Source organism: Gadus morhua, chromosome 23 (assembly GCF_902167405.1).
Source record: "Gadus morhua chromosome 23, gadMor3.0, whole genome shotgun sequence".
Taxonomy (NCBI): Eukaryota; Metazoa; Chordata; class Actinopteri; order Gadiformes; family Gadidae; genus Gadus; species Gadus morhua.
The window spans coordinates 5,316,318-5,328,985 of record NC_044070.1 but is presented as its reverse complement, the minus strand read 5'-3'; the positions used below and the strand labels follow the sequence as shown (position 1 = coordinate 5,328,985).

The window sequence follows — 12,668 nt, the reverse complement described above, 5'->3', positions numbered from 1 at the left end:
GCGCCTAAACCTATGAAATCCGACACAGCTAAAAAATAAATTAGATTTGAAAATTAGATTTTGGAATAATTAAGTAACACAAACTATCTCACTTTTACACCGAGGAACAACCTCCGTGATTAATTGTTTTAATTTGCTCGTTTCTCGGGGGCAAATGCGTGGATGTTAATTTTGAACAAACAGAAGATGCGAAACCAGATACAATTACTTATCATTAACTGTCAGACAAGTTGCTATTGTGGCCGTGCGCGCGGTCGCTTTGTTTAGAGCACGTGCTTTTCTATAACTCAATATACTGAGTTTATATAAGGCCCTGTTTTTCTAAATTAGTCTACCTATTTACAGATGCCATACACGTGCACACGCGTGTGCACGTTTGCGCGCACACACAAAGACGGGGTAAAGAGAGAGTCGGTGAGTGAGAGACACTGAATTCTATCTTTGAGGAGGATAATCAAATTCGACCGAATATAGGCTAAACCATATTAGGATGTTCTTTTAAATTCAATTAAAATAATAATTACCATGAGGGCAAGCCTTAGGTTTAAATGGAATTTCTAATATGTATTTTTAAACCGACAAATGCATGGGAATTACACAGTGCTCATTTTGTGATCAACATTGAAATAAAAGAAATTAGTGAAGTCATTAGATTAATGTAGTTTAAATCCTTTAATATAGTACGAAATGTAACCAAACATTTTTGTAAACTAAATTTTACATACGAGCGCATTTCTCCATAAATACCGATCATTTCTAACATGTTACCGGTCCTTTACATGCGGATATATATGGAAAATTGAGCTACTTACATGTAATACTTCCTTGCAGGCAAGGTAATTGACAGATTTTTATATTTATCACGTACATAAACAGATTGACACGGAATTTCAGGCTTTCACTACACGATTTATCGACATGACATTAAATAACAACATGATACTGTGCTACTCAAACTGGACCTTGGACGAAATGTTGCACTGAATACAAAAGCACATTAATACTAAGAGTCGGTTAGGTCGACGTTCAGACTGTAGTAATACTGAATAATTCACATTTGGTACACAACTATAACATTCTGTTCAATCAAGTCTATTCATCGAAATATTTTTAAAACCATCTCATTTTCCATATATCTAGGGACCACATTTTCACAAATTCCCTTTAACTGTGATATAACTATTTACAAAATAAAATATTACATTTTTTCAAGTTGGTGAATTTTTTTTATGTACAAAAAGACAGCCACTACCCGCAGATAGCATGCTTTCGAGATTTCTTTTCTGCAGTCTTTCAATAAAAATAAAGAGAAGAAATATCGAGGAAAAGGTTAAAACTCGCTTGCTGCCCTTGCTCCCCCCCCCAACCCCCCGCCCCCCCGTCCATGCATTGTCCTCTGGCTGGGCAGCCGTCAATCGATCACTCTCCTCCCAAAGTTTTTTTTTTTCCGTTCAGTCCATGCGTTAGGCCTACTGGCTGAGATTTAGTCTTTGATTCCAAGCAGTTTTTTTTTTTAATTCTGCAGTCTTTTTTTTGTCAAAAATATTTACACGTACCATTCATTGAAATTGGACGACAGCGCACTGTGGCTGGTCGTGTGGTGGACCGCCGACGACGCCGGCGATATGGAACTGCTGCTCTGGTTCTCTGTGGACGGCGACACTATTGTGGGCGGCGTGGACGACTCGTACCCTGAACTTGCTGCTGGCGAAGGCTGGGATCCTTGGTTGGTGGATTCATGGACCTTCCGCAATATGAAAAATACAAATAACACGTTAATCTTAATTGAATATGGGCCCTTTATTTAAACGTGATTAAAAAACTATTCATGAGCATTCAACTGTCTTGGGTATTTTCTTATTTGTTGTGACAAAACTGAAATGATAAAATCGTACTGGTATGAGGCGTATTGGTGTAAAATAAAATGGGAATGGACCAATGCCTCCATCGTATCGAATATGCTCATTTAATCGCGAAAATGCCCCCATTAATAATGTATTTTAAAAAAACATTCCCTAAATGCACGTTGGTCGTTCGTTACAAATTGCATAGGCTTTCAACTGAAACCCAAAAAGCCTTAATATTTTTACCTTCATGTGTTTCCGCAGGGAGCTGGGGTGTGTGTAGGACTTGTCACACATTTTGCAGAGATAGGGCTTGTCCGACGTGTGGACGTGCATGTGTTTCTTGCGGTCACTGCTGTTTGCAAATCGCCTGTCACAGCCCTCGAATTCACATTTAAAAGGCTTCTCACCTAAGAAAAACAAAAGAACAGTTTTAGAAATTGATTATTGCAAACACAGAATACATTTGGACCTGGCCATTCGGAATGTGGATCCTACAATGTGTTGTTTTGGTTAACATATTTAGATAATAGGCCATATGTTTCCTCTTTCAAATGGTAATTTTAATATAGTAAAATTGTTAACATTAATTTAGCTAATGCTAATTAAATTGTACATCATACATTAATCATACATCTTAATCCAGTAACAATATGCCAATTCGCATCAACGTAAACACACCATGAAATATATGCAAATACATATCTATTTTTAATAAATAGGGTTAACAGTTTTACGATGCTTTGTCTCCACCAAAACATTTCAGCTGAATATATGAACAAATTAATTGTACGTGGAAAAAAAAAAAAAAAGACTATCTTACCAGTGTGTGTCCTTTTGTGAATTTTTAGATTTTCCGATCGGGCAAACACTTTGCCACAGCCGGGGAAGGGACACGGGAAGGGCTTTTCTCCGGTGTGCACTCTGATATGATTCACCAGTTTGTATTTTGCTTTGAACGGTTTCCCTTCTCGGGAACACTCTTCCCAGAAACAGATGTGGTTCGACTGTTCTGGTCCCCCCACGTGCTCCACCGTGAGATGGGTCACCAGCTCGTGCATCGTGCTGAAAGTTTTGTTGCACGACTTTTTGGGGTTTGACAGTTGCTCCGGCTCGATCCACTTGCAGATCAGCTCTTGCTTGATCGGCTGCCTCATGTACCGAAAGAAGGCCCCGGCTCCGTGGTGCGCGGCCATATTCATGTTCATAGGGCCATAACCGTGCAACTGGGTCGACGCGTAGTGGTCGGACCTCGGGCTCGTAACGTGGCCGTACTGGTCGGCCCGGCCGTACATGTCTCCGGAAAAGCCCAGTCGCATCTGGCTGTTGACCACATTGGAAGACGCGTGGCTCGCCGCTTGCTCGTGCAGCCCGGGGAAGAGCAGGTGTCCCGTGGCATCGGAGTGTCCATGTGGCCCTGCAAAACTTCCCGCGGCGGAGGCGAACAAACTGTGCTGCGCGCTGGTGGCGTCTCCGAAGCCCCGGTTTCTGAAAAGAAAGTCCCGTGTAGAGTTGAAGGCGGCGGTGGAGTAAGAGCTAACATGGGTGGGGTGATGGTGGTGTCCGAGGGCAGCCGCTGCGTAGCCGGGCGCCTGGGAGGAAAACGCAGTTTGTCCGGAGCCAATGTCGTGAGAACTGTGGTTTATTTTGAAGGCGCCCATTCCGTCTGCGAACGGGTTTATCCCCAACGCGACTTCTCTTTCTGTGACTTCGGCTGATGAGTGATGCCGCGTGGAGCCGAAGGTAGTGACTCCTATGGTCGGATACTGAGGTCCCGCGTCCAGGAGCATCTTCAGTCTGGACTTGCTGAGACGACTGAGAGCAGAAATCAAAAATCACGCACAGATATTCTTTCCCCTATCTCTCGCCTAGGAAAAAAAAAGCTTGAACCTCAATCGACCGAGCAAACTCCAATTCGCGAATCTACTGTTTACTTTCAAGACGAGAGGAATTCCCCACCACGCATCCGATGTATAAGCAAATCGTGTATACTATGTTGTATTTTGCGGTTTATCTTCCTGTGGCGAAACTTTCACCTCCTCAGTCAGGCGGTGAGCTCTAGACTGATAGTCGCAATCATTCCTGCAGATAAATGAATTGAAAAGACAACATAGTCCACCCCTGATGAATGGGAGAGGAGGGGGGCATCACGTGACCAGACAGTCAGCCGCGGATTGGCCCAAACCGCTTCCCCCCAGTAACATCCGCACACCAAATAACAATCCACGGTGCTGGGCCTACTCTTCTATTGGTCCGCGTGCATCATCAATCCCAGGTATTGTGAGATTGCTGACTGTGGATTTGGTTAAAAGCCTGAATAACAGCACAACAGAGTTTAGAAATAACAATGGACCATGTAAAAAATCGAATCACGTTTGCAGCGGTATTTATCTGTCTGTATCCAATAGTATAAAGAGTGTGTTTTTGACCCAGTGACATTATAAGCTCTGCTGAACTACATTTTGTACAGCATGGGAACAGTTCCACTATAAACACGCTGGACACACCTACATTAAAAGGTCGTAATGTATCCATGCATATGTGTGTGTGTGTGTGTGTGTGTGTGTGTGTGTGTGTGTGTGTGTGTGTGTGTGTGTGTGTGTGTGTGTGTGCGTGCGTGCGTGTGTGTTTGTGATTGTGTGTGTGCTTATGTGTTTGTGTGTGCGTGTGTGTTTGTGTGTCTGTGTGTTCGTATGTGCGTGTATGATTGTGCGTGTATATGTGTGTGTGTGTGTGTGTGTGTGTGTGTGTGTGTGTGTGTGTGTGTGTGTGTGTGTGTGTGTGTGTGTGTGTGACTGCGTGCGTGTGTGTGTGTGTGTGTGTGTGTGTGTGTGTGTGTGTGTGTGTGTGTGTGTGTGTGTGTGTGCGTGCGCGTCGGTGTTTACATGAAGGTGCGTGCGTGCGTGCATGCGTGCGTGCATGCGTGCGTGTGCATGTATTTACAACTATAGCCTGTCACCTACATTCATGCATCTATATCCATTAATTCCCTTACGTCTGTCTGGCTGGTCTGTTTGTCATGCAATCTATATGAAATGAGGTGACCAACATGTGAAATGGGAGAATTCTTGGAATTATTATAAATATAAATAAAAGGTAGAAGAAAAAAAATCAGGTCTCATCTGAAATCAAGAAAAAAAAATATATTTCTGGATTTTCCCATCAGAATAGGCGACTTGTATTGGACTCGCTTAAAGATTTGGGTTGCAGCCACTTTTTTGCTCCAAACGATACCAATGTAGACTTTTATTATACGAATTACTCATGATAGTATGCGCGCGAGTGCAGCACCATAGTGTGTAAAACCTCGTGGGTTGTCGAAGTTATCAAGTGGGATTTTCGGCACTCTCCGCAGGACCCTCCGGCTGCTGGAGTTCAAAGCCAAAGGCACCGACGTGTCACACAAACCCTCTAATATCTGACCTGCTACTGGTTCCGACGGAACACTCACAGACTCACTTGGAGGAGGCCAAGAGAGGGAGTGGGGTTCGCATCCCCCAGTATACTAATACACAGGCCTGGCAGCTTTCAGACACCTCTGTCCTCCTCCTTGTGTTGTGTGCCATACAAAACACACAAATTTGGACCGCAGAATTTCAACAGGTAGGCCTAGAAAACGGTAAGAACGGCATGCATTGCGGTCAGTGTTTTGATGGCTTGTTTGCATGTTAAACTATTGTAGCATTTTCAAAGTTGGCTGACTGTTGTTCTAGTCAGATTCCAACACATATCGTATCTAGTCTGTTATAAGCTGTTTTTTTGTTGTTGTTGCATAAGTCCATAGCATAACATCCATTTAGAATCAATTTATTATTCATAGATTAGACTGTAGACTATACGCCGCCAGGCTGCATCTCGTGGACCTCCTTGTGCAGTTGTAAAGTGAAATTCCCTCTATACCTCCGATCTTGTTTGAAATTCTACTCCCATCCCTCGACTTCTTGCTTCCAAAGTACTCGCACCACCTCGAACAGAAATAGCATTTCAAAGTCTTGCATTTCGCTGTGTGTTCCCCGGATTCCAATGAAGAGTGCAGCTGCGACCCATAAGTACAGGCCATTAAACAAACATCCTCGGGATCCGTTATGTTTCACAATATTGACTCAATATCAAACGTGCGGGACTTGACGCTGTCGTCAAAGTTTTTTGACGACTCAATTCCGAAGATCAAAATAAAAAATATAAATATTTTAGCCCCATTGAACCGCAGGGAACTTAATGCATAGGCGTCGCCTTCATTTGTTTTTACAATACATAGAATGTGAATACTCATCAGCCTATCATAGGCCTACCGCCACAATGCACAATTCTTTTAACGCAGAGATAAGATTTGGCTTACATCTAGGCAGCCTAAGAAAGCATTATTTTGTGAATAACTTTGTTATAAAAACACATCCGGCAAGCTATGAAGTATCAATCAGACTTATATAAAACCAAGGCTATAGGGCTACAGTCCTTAAAAAAGACTTCACTGTGATATTTGAAATCAATCTAATAAGTATTTGACCTTGTTGTGGGTCAGTTCACACATCGTCTTCATTTGTATCTCGCTGCAGTGACGAAGGCTCGGAACAAAGAAGGTAGGCCTACTTACATTAATAAGTAGGTATGCGCATCGTAGCCCATCTCTGCATGGTGGCACTATTTGCATAATATTAATTTATAAGAACAAAAAATTATATTCACATATTTTTTGTCGACCTGGGAGGGTTGATTATTTATTATGGCATGAGGTTGCAGGGTGACACGATTATAAAATGATTTTATCCTTATATGGAGTTGAGTTTAGCTATACTCTTTGTAGCCTATGAATTTAGCACAAACCTCATTTTTAAGTTTCCTATCAACTGATAACGATATCGATTTATTTTCTGCCATATTCTTTGATGTATCATGTCAGGGACGATAATTGTACTCGAAAAACTTTTCTGAAACCATTATGAAACATGGGGACGAAAGGGTTGTTTTAAATCCACACATTTTAGTTGCTACGCTTTAAGCTCATGCCTATACCGTTGAAGGCTATAACGTTATATAACAGGCGTCAGCGTTACCGGAGGTATTTTATCTTAAATCGTTGCGCTTTTACGTGCTCGAGGCACCACCTCCCATGACCTCGATCTGCACCCGTGTCTTGATCTCTGGAGCAGAATCCCCCCCGGATCATAACAGCAAGTCCCGTCCCCTGCGGGTCTCAGTTCGGGACGTGGAAGCAGCGTCGACTAACCAATCCGACCACGGCAGACGCGACACACCATTCCTATCGGACGAGGATTTTGGACGCTTAAATATGGCCATGCTTCAAAAGGGAAATATTGTTCAATCTTTTTATTTGACTAAATGTACAACTAATAACTAAGTGCAGTTGCTGGTATGTATCCACGACGCTGCGTGTTTCTGAAGGCAAAAAAAGGACATTGGTAATATGCTTGAGGTCCTCCCCGCATGCGTATTACAGGGGCGAAATGAAGATATCAGTAGAATATATCTAATCCGTACGGGTATTATAGGGACAGCCGTGCACAGCCTACTCCTGCAAGTGTTTGTTTTCATTGCACGGTGAAAAATACTAGCGCTGTGCGGCTTTTGTTCGAGTGAAAGAGAGAGAGGGACGACTGCGGATCTGGATCAACTTTTGAAGAGTTTAATGTACAATAACCTTTGCATAACAACAATTTTTTTCTTCTTCCGAGTGTTGCCTCAGGCAACTGCGCATGCGCCCTGGCTTCTCGCTGTCACTAAAGCATTTTTCTTCGCGTTGGAAACTGTCACAAGTGACGTCTATCACCGGGCTCTGACCAATTAGAGCGCAGGGTGATTGTTCGGCTCCGCGGGCTGCTGCGCCTACCATGAATCTCTATTCAGTATCAAAGCGTCCTGCTGCTGCTTCTCAACCGAATGGGATTCCATGTAGTTTCCAGATAGAATCTTAACTTCAGAAAGTTTTTTTTCTTATATTTTTCATTACGATTAAAATATATTTGTCATCATCATTATTATTTGGCCTGCTGTCACGTTATTCTAAAATTAGGAATAATGAGCGTGGATGCTTTGGGAAGCCCTGTGATGGACCCTACGTTTTCCAAACGGAACACGGCTCTGAGATTAGTTGACTTGGCAGGGGCTCACCACCACCACCATCATCACCACCATACCCCTCAGAGCGTGACAGGCTTCCCGGGGTTTAGCAGCCATCCACACTCAATGGCTCACGCGCACCCTGGGGAGATTACTGCGGAACCCCGCCTGGGGCCGAGCCCATTCGGGCCAGAACACATGGGGCACTCCGCGGCCCTCAAAATCAGCCCAGCCCATCATTATCCCCACCACCATCACCACCACAATCATCATATGGCAGGCCACAGTGAAGTGGTCTCCAGTCAAACGGGAGCTTTTGGCCCGGTGCACGCGACAACGGTCCCCTATTCTATGTCTCACACGGCCCAGGCGTTATCGGCAGGTAGGGACTTCCTCATCCGAAGAGACCTGGCAGCTCAAGCGATGCCCGTGCTGACCGACCAGTCTGCCGGTTCAACTTCTCACCACGGAATGTTTGTCCCAACAACAGGTAGCTATCCGGGACACTATGGTCACCATCACCCCGACGCCGCGAACCACAGCCTTTTCTCCGGACTCCACCATGACCAGCCACCGCCGAGCGCATCACCGGGGGTCCAAGCCCTGAACGGACAAATACGCTTGGGAATACCTGGAGAAATGTACGTGCGATCCGACCACCTGAGCCAAGTGGCGAGCTCCAGGGCTGATCCGTTCTCTGCGTCCTCGTTGCATGGCTATGGTGGACTGAATCTGAACATGAACCTCGGCGCGCACCACCACCACCACCACCACGGAGCGGGTGCGTTTTTCCGGTACATGAGGCAGCCGATAAAGCAAGAGCTGATCTGCAAGTGGCTTGAGCCGGAACATTCGCCGAAGAAACTTTGCTCGAAAACTTACAGCACTATGCACGAACTGGTGACACACGTGACTGTTGAGCACGTTGGAGGACCCGAGCATGCCAACCATATCTGTTTTTGGGAAGAGTGTCCCAGAGAAGGGAAACCATTTAAAGCCAAGTATAAACTTGTAAATCACATTCGCGTGCACACCGGGGAGAAGCCGTTCCCGTGCCCGTTTCCTGGCTGTGGGAAAGTGTTCGCGAGATCAGAGAATCTAAAGATTCATAAAAGGACACATACAGGTCAGTAAAAATATTAAACTAAAGTATGCATTGCTGAGTTTTTCCCCCTATGCTTTAAAATAAGTGATTCATTTGTTTGAATGAAAGGTTTGTTGAATGTTCGCTTAATCTAATTAGAAGAGGCACAACACAATGTGTGTCAAGAAAACGAGTGGTCATTGAGCAGTAACATTGTAAATACTGTATAATATTAAGCAATTTGCGTTACAATCGGCATATATATTGCACAGGACTATTTATACATTTGTAGGCTACATGTTGCTGGATAGACTCAGCAGTTAATTTACAACGTGTAAGCGTGTGTGTGTGTGTGTGTGTGTGTGTGTGTGTGTGTGTGTGTGTGTGTGTGTGTGTGTGTGTGTGTGTGTGTGTGTGTGTGTGTGTGTGTGTGTGTGTGCGTGCGTTTGTGTATGGTGTGTGTGTGTGTGTGTGTGTGTGTGTGTGCGCGCGCGCGTGTGCGTGTGCGTGTGTGCGTGTGCGTGTGCGTGTGCGTGTGCGTGTGTGTGTGCGTGTGTGTGTGTGTGTGTGTGTGTGTATTATTGAACACCGTTGCATTAAGGGAGCTAAGTGATGCATAATTTCAGCGTTGGTCAATCATTTAACCTTTATTTACACCAGATTTGCTGACAGAGGCCCAGTGAAACAGCCTTAACTTTAAAATGAAAATCATCCCTTGATATTACGTTGGTTACACACTTTTATTTGTACTTTTGTGTATAGTGTATTGCTCATAGCTTGATACATTTGTGATCATTGGAGCTATTTATATTTACAACAATTGTAAACAATATGACCAGCAGCAATGAAATCAGCAGCAGCAAAAACAACAACAATGCCATATTAATATTAATATTATTATTAATATTAACGTTAATAATAGCCTACTTTTTCGTGTTGTTTTTTTGGAGAAACAATCCATGTCACTATTATAACATACACTTATAGCTCGTCGGATTGTATGTGATTTGCATCGTGCGTTACTTTTAAGGCAACCTTACTTTTAAGGTTGTCCACTATAGGCTATGCTGCCGAAGCAACAAGTCCACGCGCAGAATGGTGTCAGCCAGCAGGTTGTGGGTGTCTGTTGCCTGACTTGCTGGTCGGTGCCCTTACAGACCCTTGGATAGAGCAGCAGTAGAACCTGCAGGGAGATGAAGGCACTATGCGAGTCCAAAACAATATGGCTGCTGGTCTTCTGCTGTGTGACCCGTTGACGTGTGGGAAAAAGGGGGGGGAAATCAAGGCCTCAAAATGTCGAGTCAGACTTAAATGAATCCCCCCCCCACAAACACACGCACACGCACACACACACACACACACACACACACACACACACACACACACACACACACACACACACACACACACACACACACACACCAACCCCCCCCCCACACACACACACACACACACACACACACACACACACACACACACACACACACACACACACACACACACACACACACACACGCACACACACACACACACACACACACCATCTCTTGCCCCGTTTCTGTAACCTATGTATTATTCATATAATTTGCTCACATTACCTAAGTACAAATCTGCTAAATTATTTCTGCGTGTTGATTCCCAAGGGGCCTGGTCTCTGGTATCATGTTTAAAACCGAGCCGAGACTGTCGTGATGGCTGGCGCTTCCCCTGGGGTCTGTTCCTCCACGCTGACTTGTAGTACACTAATATCCCTGATTGGCTCTCTCAGCCCAACAGCTGAAGGTCAAATTGATATTCAACCCACAAGTGTAATTAGACAGCAGCAATTACACATTCGTACAAGCGGCGGGCTGATCGCAGGAGGAGAACATGGAGGATTTCCGTGTAATTTAGTCAGATTCTCCTTTTCTCTTTTTTGTGCCTTGTCATAGGATGGGAATTGTTGTCATTAAGGCGCACAATTACGGCTTTTGTAGCCTATGACTGGCCCATTTTATACACCTTCGAAAATAAATGTCGTGGATTGATATTTGTAAATATATGTAGGCCTAATGGCACAGAAAGCTAAAGAATTTAGCGCGCTTTAATTCCAGTGGTCCATGTCCCTAGGGAGTGTTTTGGGATGTTACTGTTTCTTTGGACATGTGGTTTATTTGATGGGAAACGGCCATCAGATAGGCAAACGGTCCTCACGATATCCTATTGCCATTATATTTTCCAAACGTCTAAGGTGTTCCTCTGTCCTTCCGTTCACAGGTGAGAAACCCTTCAAGTGTGAATTTGACGGATGTGACCGACGGTTCGCCAACAGCAGTGACCGGAAGAAGCACTCCCACGTGCACACTAGCGATAAGCCCTACAACTGCAAAGTGCGAGGTTGTGATAAGTCGTACACGCACCCAAGCTCGCTGAGGAAACACATGAAGGTGCACTGCAAGTCCCCGCCGCCCAGCTCGGGCTACGAGTCCTCCACGCCGTCGCTCGTGTCCCCCTCGTCAGACTTGGGCCGCGAGCCAGGGGGGGCCTCGGCCCTCACAGAAGCGGTGGCGTCGTCCCAACCCGCCAATTTAAGCGAGTGGTATGTTTGTCATAGTTCGGGTGCCAGCGGCGCGCACACACCACCCAGTGGTTCCTCCACACCTGACCCTGAGGATGAGTCCCGCTACAGAAATAACCCCGACGACAGAGGCGCCAGGGACGCGTTCTGAGCGGGTCGTTGGGCTCGAGCCTCGTCCCGGTGCTGCACCACGACAAAAAAATAAAAACGATAAAACGTATTTCAAAAAGCTGAACTATTTCAAATGGTTTGGCTCAGTGCCTATATGCCCTTGAAGGCCTACTGGTTCACATGTGGAGAATTGAGGCTCGTAAAATTGGTATTCTAGTGAGCCTGCAGCTTTATTGTAGGTTAAGCATGATGCTATACAATTATTTTGTAAATGAGTTTTGACTCCAATATCTTTAATTTATTTTTCAATTTGAAATGAATTTTTTTGTATTCATCGTACCAAAGTGCTCCAACAATAGGCCATATGTACATTTGTAAATTTTGATGTATTAACGTTGGACAGTTAGAAAAAAAAACTGTCGTAAAAGAGTTTCTAATTATTTACTACAGTTATTTGTACAATGTTTTTTCAACATTTTTATTTTCATTTGTGCGGAGGGTTCATTTTAAAATATTTCACAAGCCTGCAGTATTTGATATACAATCGTGAAATTGTAAATGTTTTATGAAGGTGGCCATTTTGTGTTTTTGTATAATTGTTGTCAATTGTTTGATTCTAAAATGTGAACTCGAGTGGCCCTCGGAAATATGTGTAGGCCTACCGAACTGCCTTGTAAGTTGTGAGTATTTTGAATAAATCTTTGAATAAATCTAAAATGTATACTCTTGCTCAACTAGCGACTGTGGAGGTCTTGGCCAATTTATAAAGTGACGCGTTTAAACATTAATGCCAGATGACTCTAAGCCTATAAAAATGAGGATTTTTTATATTTATAATTAGTAGCCTAAATATTGTAAAGACCCATTCGTGATCAACAGTAAAATGCAATAACATGGTTACACTTTAATGCTGTTCATCCATGTTCGTAATTTAGAAAAATAAATAAAGGATCAAATTTGTTTCAGGCCTATTTTCACAAGTTTAGCACCAATG

General features: G+C 44.0%; 2 protein-coding genes across 4 annotated transcripts; one reads left to right on the top strand and one right to left on the bottom strand.

Moving 5' to 3' along the window:
• Positions 1-653: 653 nt before the first annotated feature.
• zic1 (zic family member 1 (odd-paired homolog, Drosophila)) lies at positions 654-3,947 on the bottom strand. Of its 2 annotated transcripts, none has more exons than XM_030349482.1 (3): positions 2,668-3,947; positions 2,091-2,254; positions 654-1,747 (listed from the first exon to the last, which is right to left on the bottom strand). In XM_030349482.1, the coding sequence occupies exons 1-3, from the start codon at positions 3,632-3,634 to the stop codon at positions 1,547-1,549; spliced, it is 1,332 nt and encodes a 443-aa protein (XP_030205342.1). In that variant the 5' UTR covers positions 3,635-3,947; the 3' UTR covers positions 654-1,546. The 2 variants fall into 2 exon arrangements, with proteins under 2 accessions (XP_030205342.1, XP_030205343.1); XM_030349483.1 differs by having other exon boundaries at positions 654-1,744; positions 2,668-3,946.
• A 1,315-nt stretch (positions 3,948-5,262) lies between these two features.
• zic4 (zic family member 4) lies at positions 5,263-12,402 on the top strand. Of its 2 annotated transcripts, XM_030349481.1 has the most exons (4): positions 5,263-5,447; positions 6,995-8,304; positions 8,413-9,048; positions 11,263-12,402. In XM_030349481.1, exons 2-4 carry the CDS (start codon positions 7,881-7,883, stop codon positions 11,712-11,714), a joined length of 1,512 nt encoding a protein of 503 aa, XP_030205341.1. In that variant the 5' UTR covers positions 5,263-5,447; positions 6,995-7,880; the 3' UTR covers positions 11,715-12,402. The 2 variants fall into 2 exon arrangements, with proteins under 2 accessions (XP_030205341.1, XP_030205340.1); XM_030349480.1 differs by having other exon boundaries at positions 6,995-9,048.
• The last annotated feature ends 266 nt before the right edge of the window (positions 12,403-12,668 follow it).

Coding starts and splice junctions, on each gene's coding strand:
- zic4 (XM_030349480.1), top strand. CDS start 7,881: ATGAGCGTGGATGCTTTGGGAAGCCCTGTGATGGACCCTACGTTTTCC. Junction 9,049..11,262: donor TCATAAAAGGACACATACAG/GTCAGTAAAAAT, acceptor TTCCGTTCACAG/GTGAGAAACCCTTCAAGTGT.
- zic1 (XM_030349482.1), bottom strand. CDS start 3,634: ATGCTCCTGGACGCGGGACCTCAGTATCCGACCATAGGAGTCACTACC. Junction 2,255..2,667: donor TCACAAAAGGACACACACTG/GTAAGATAGTCT, acceptor TGTTTTTCTTAG/GTGAGAAGCCTTTTAAATGT. Junction 1,748..2,090: donor CCCTGCGGAAACACATGAAG/GTAAAAATATTA, acceptor TTCATATTGCGG/AAGGTCCATGAATCCACCAA.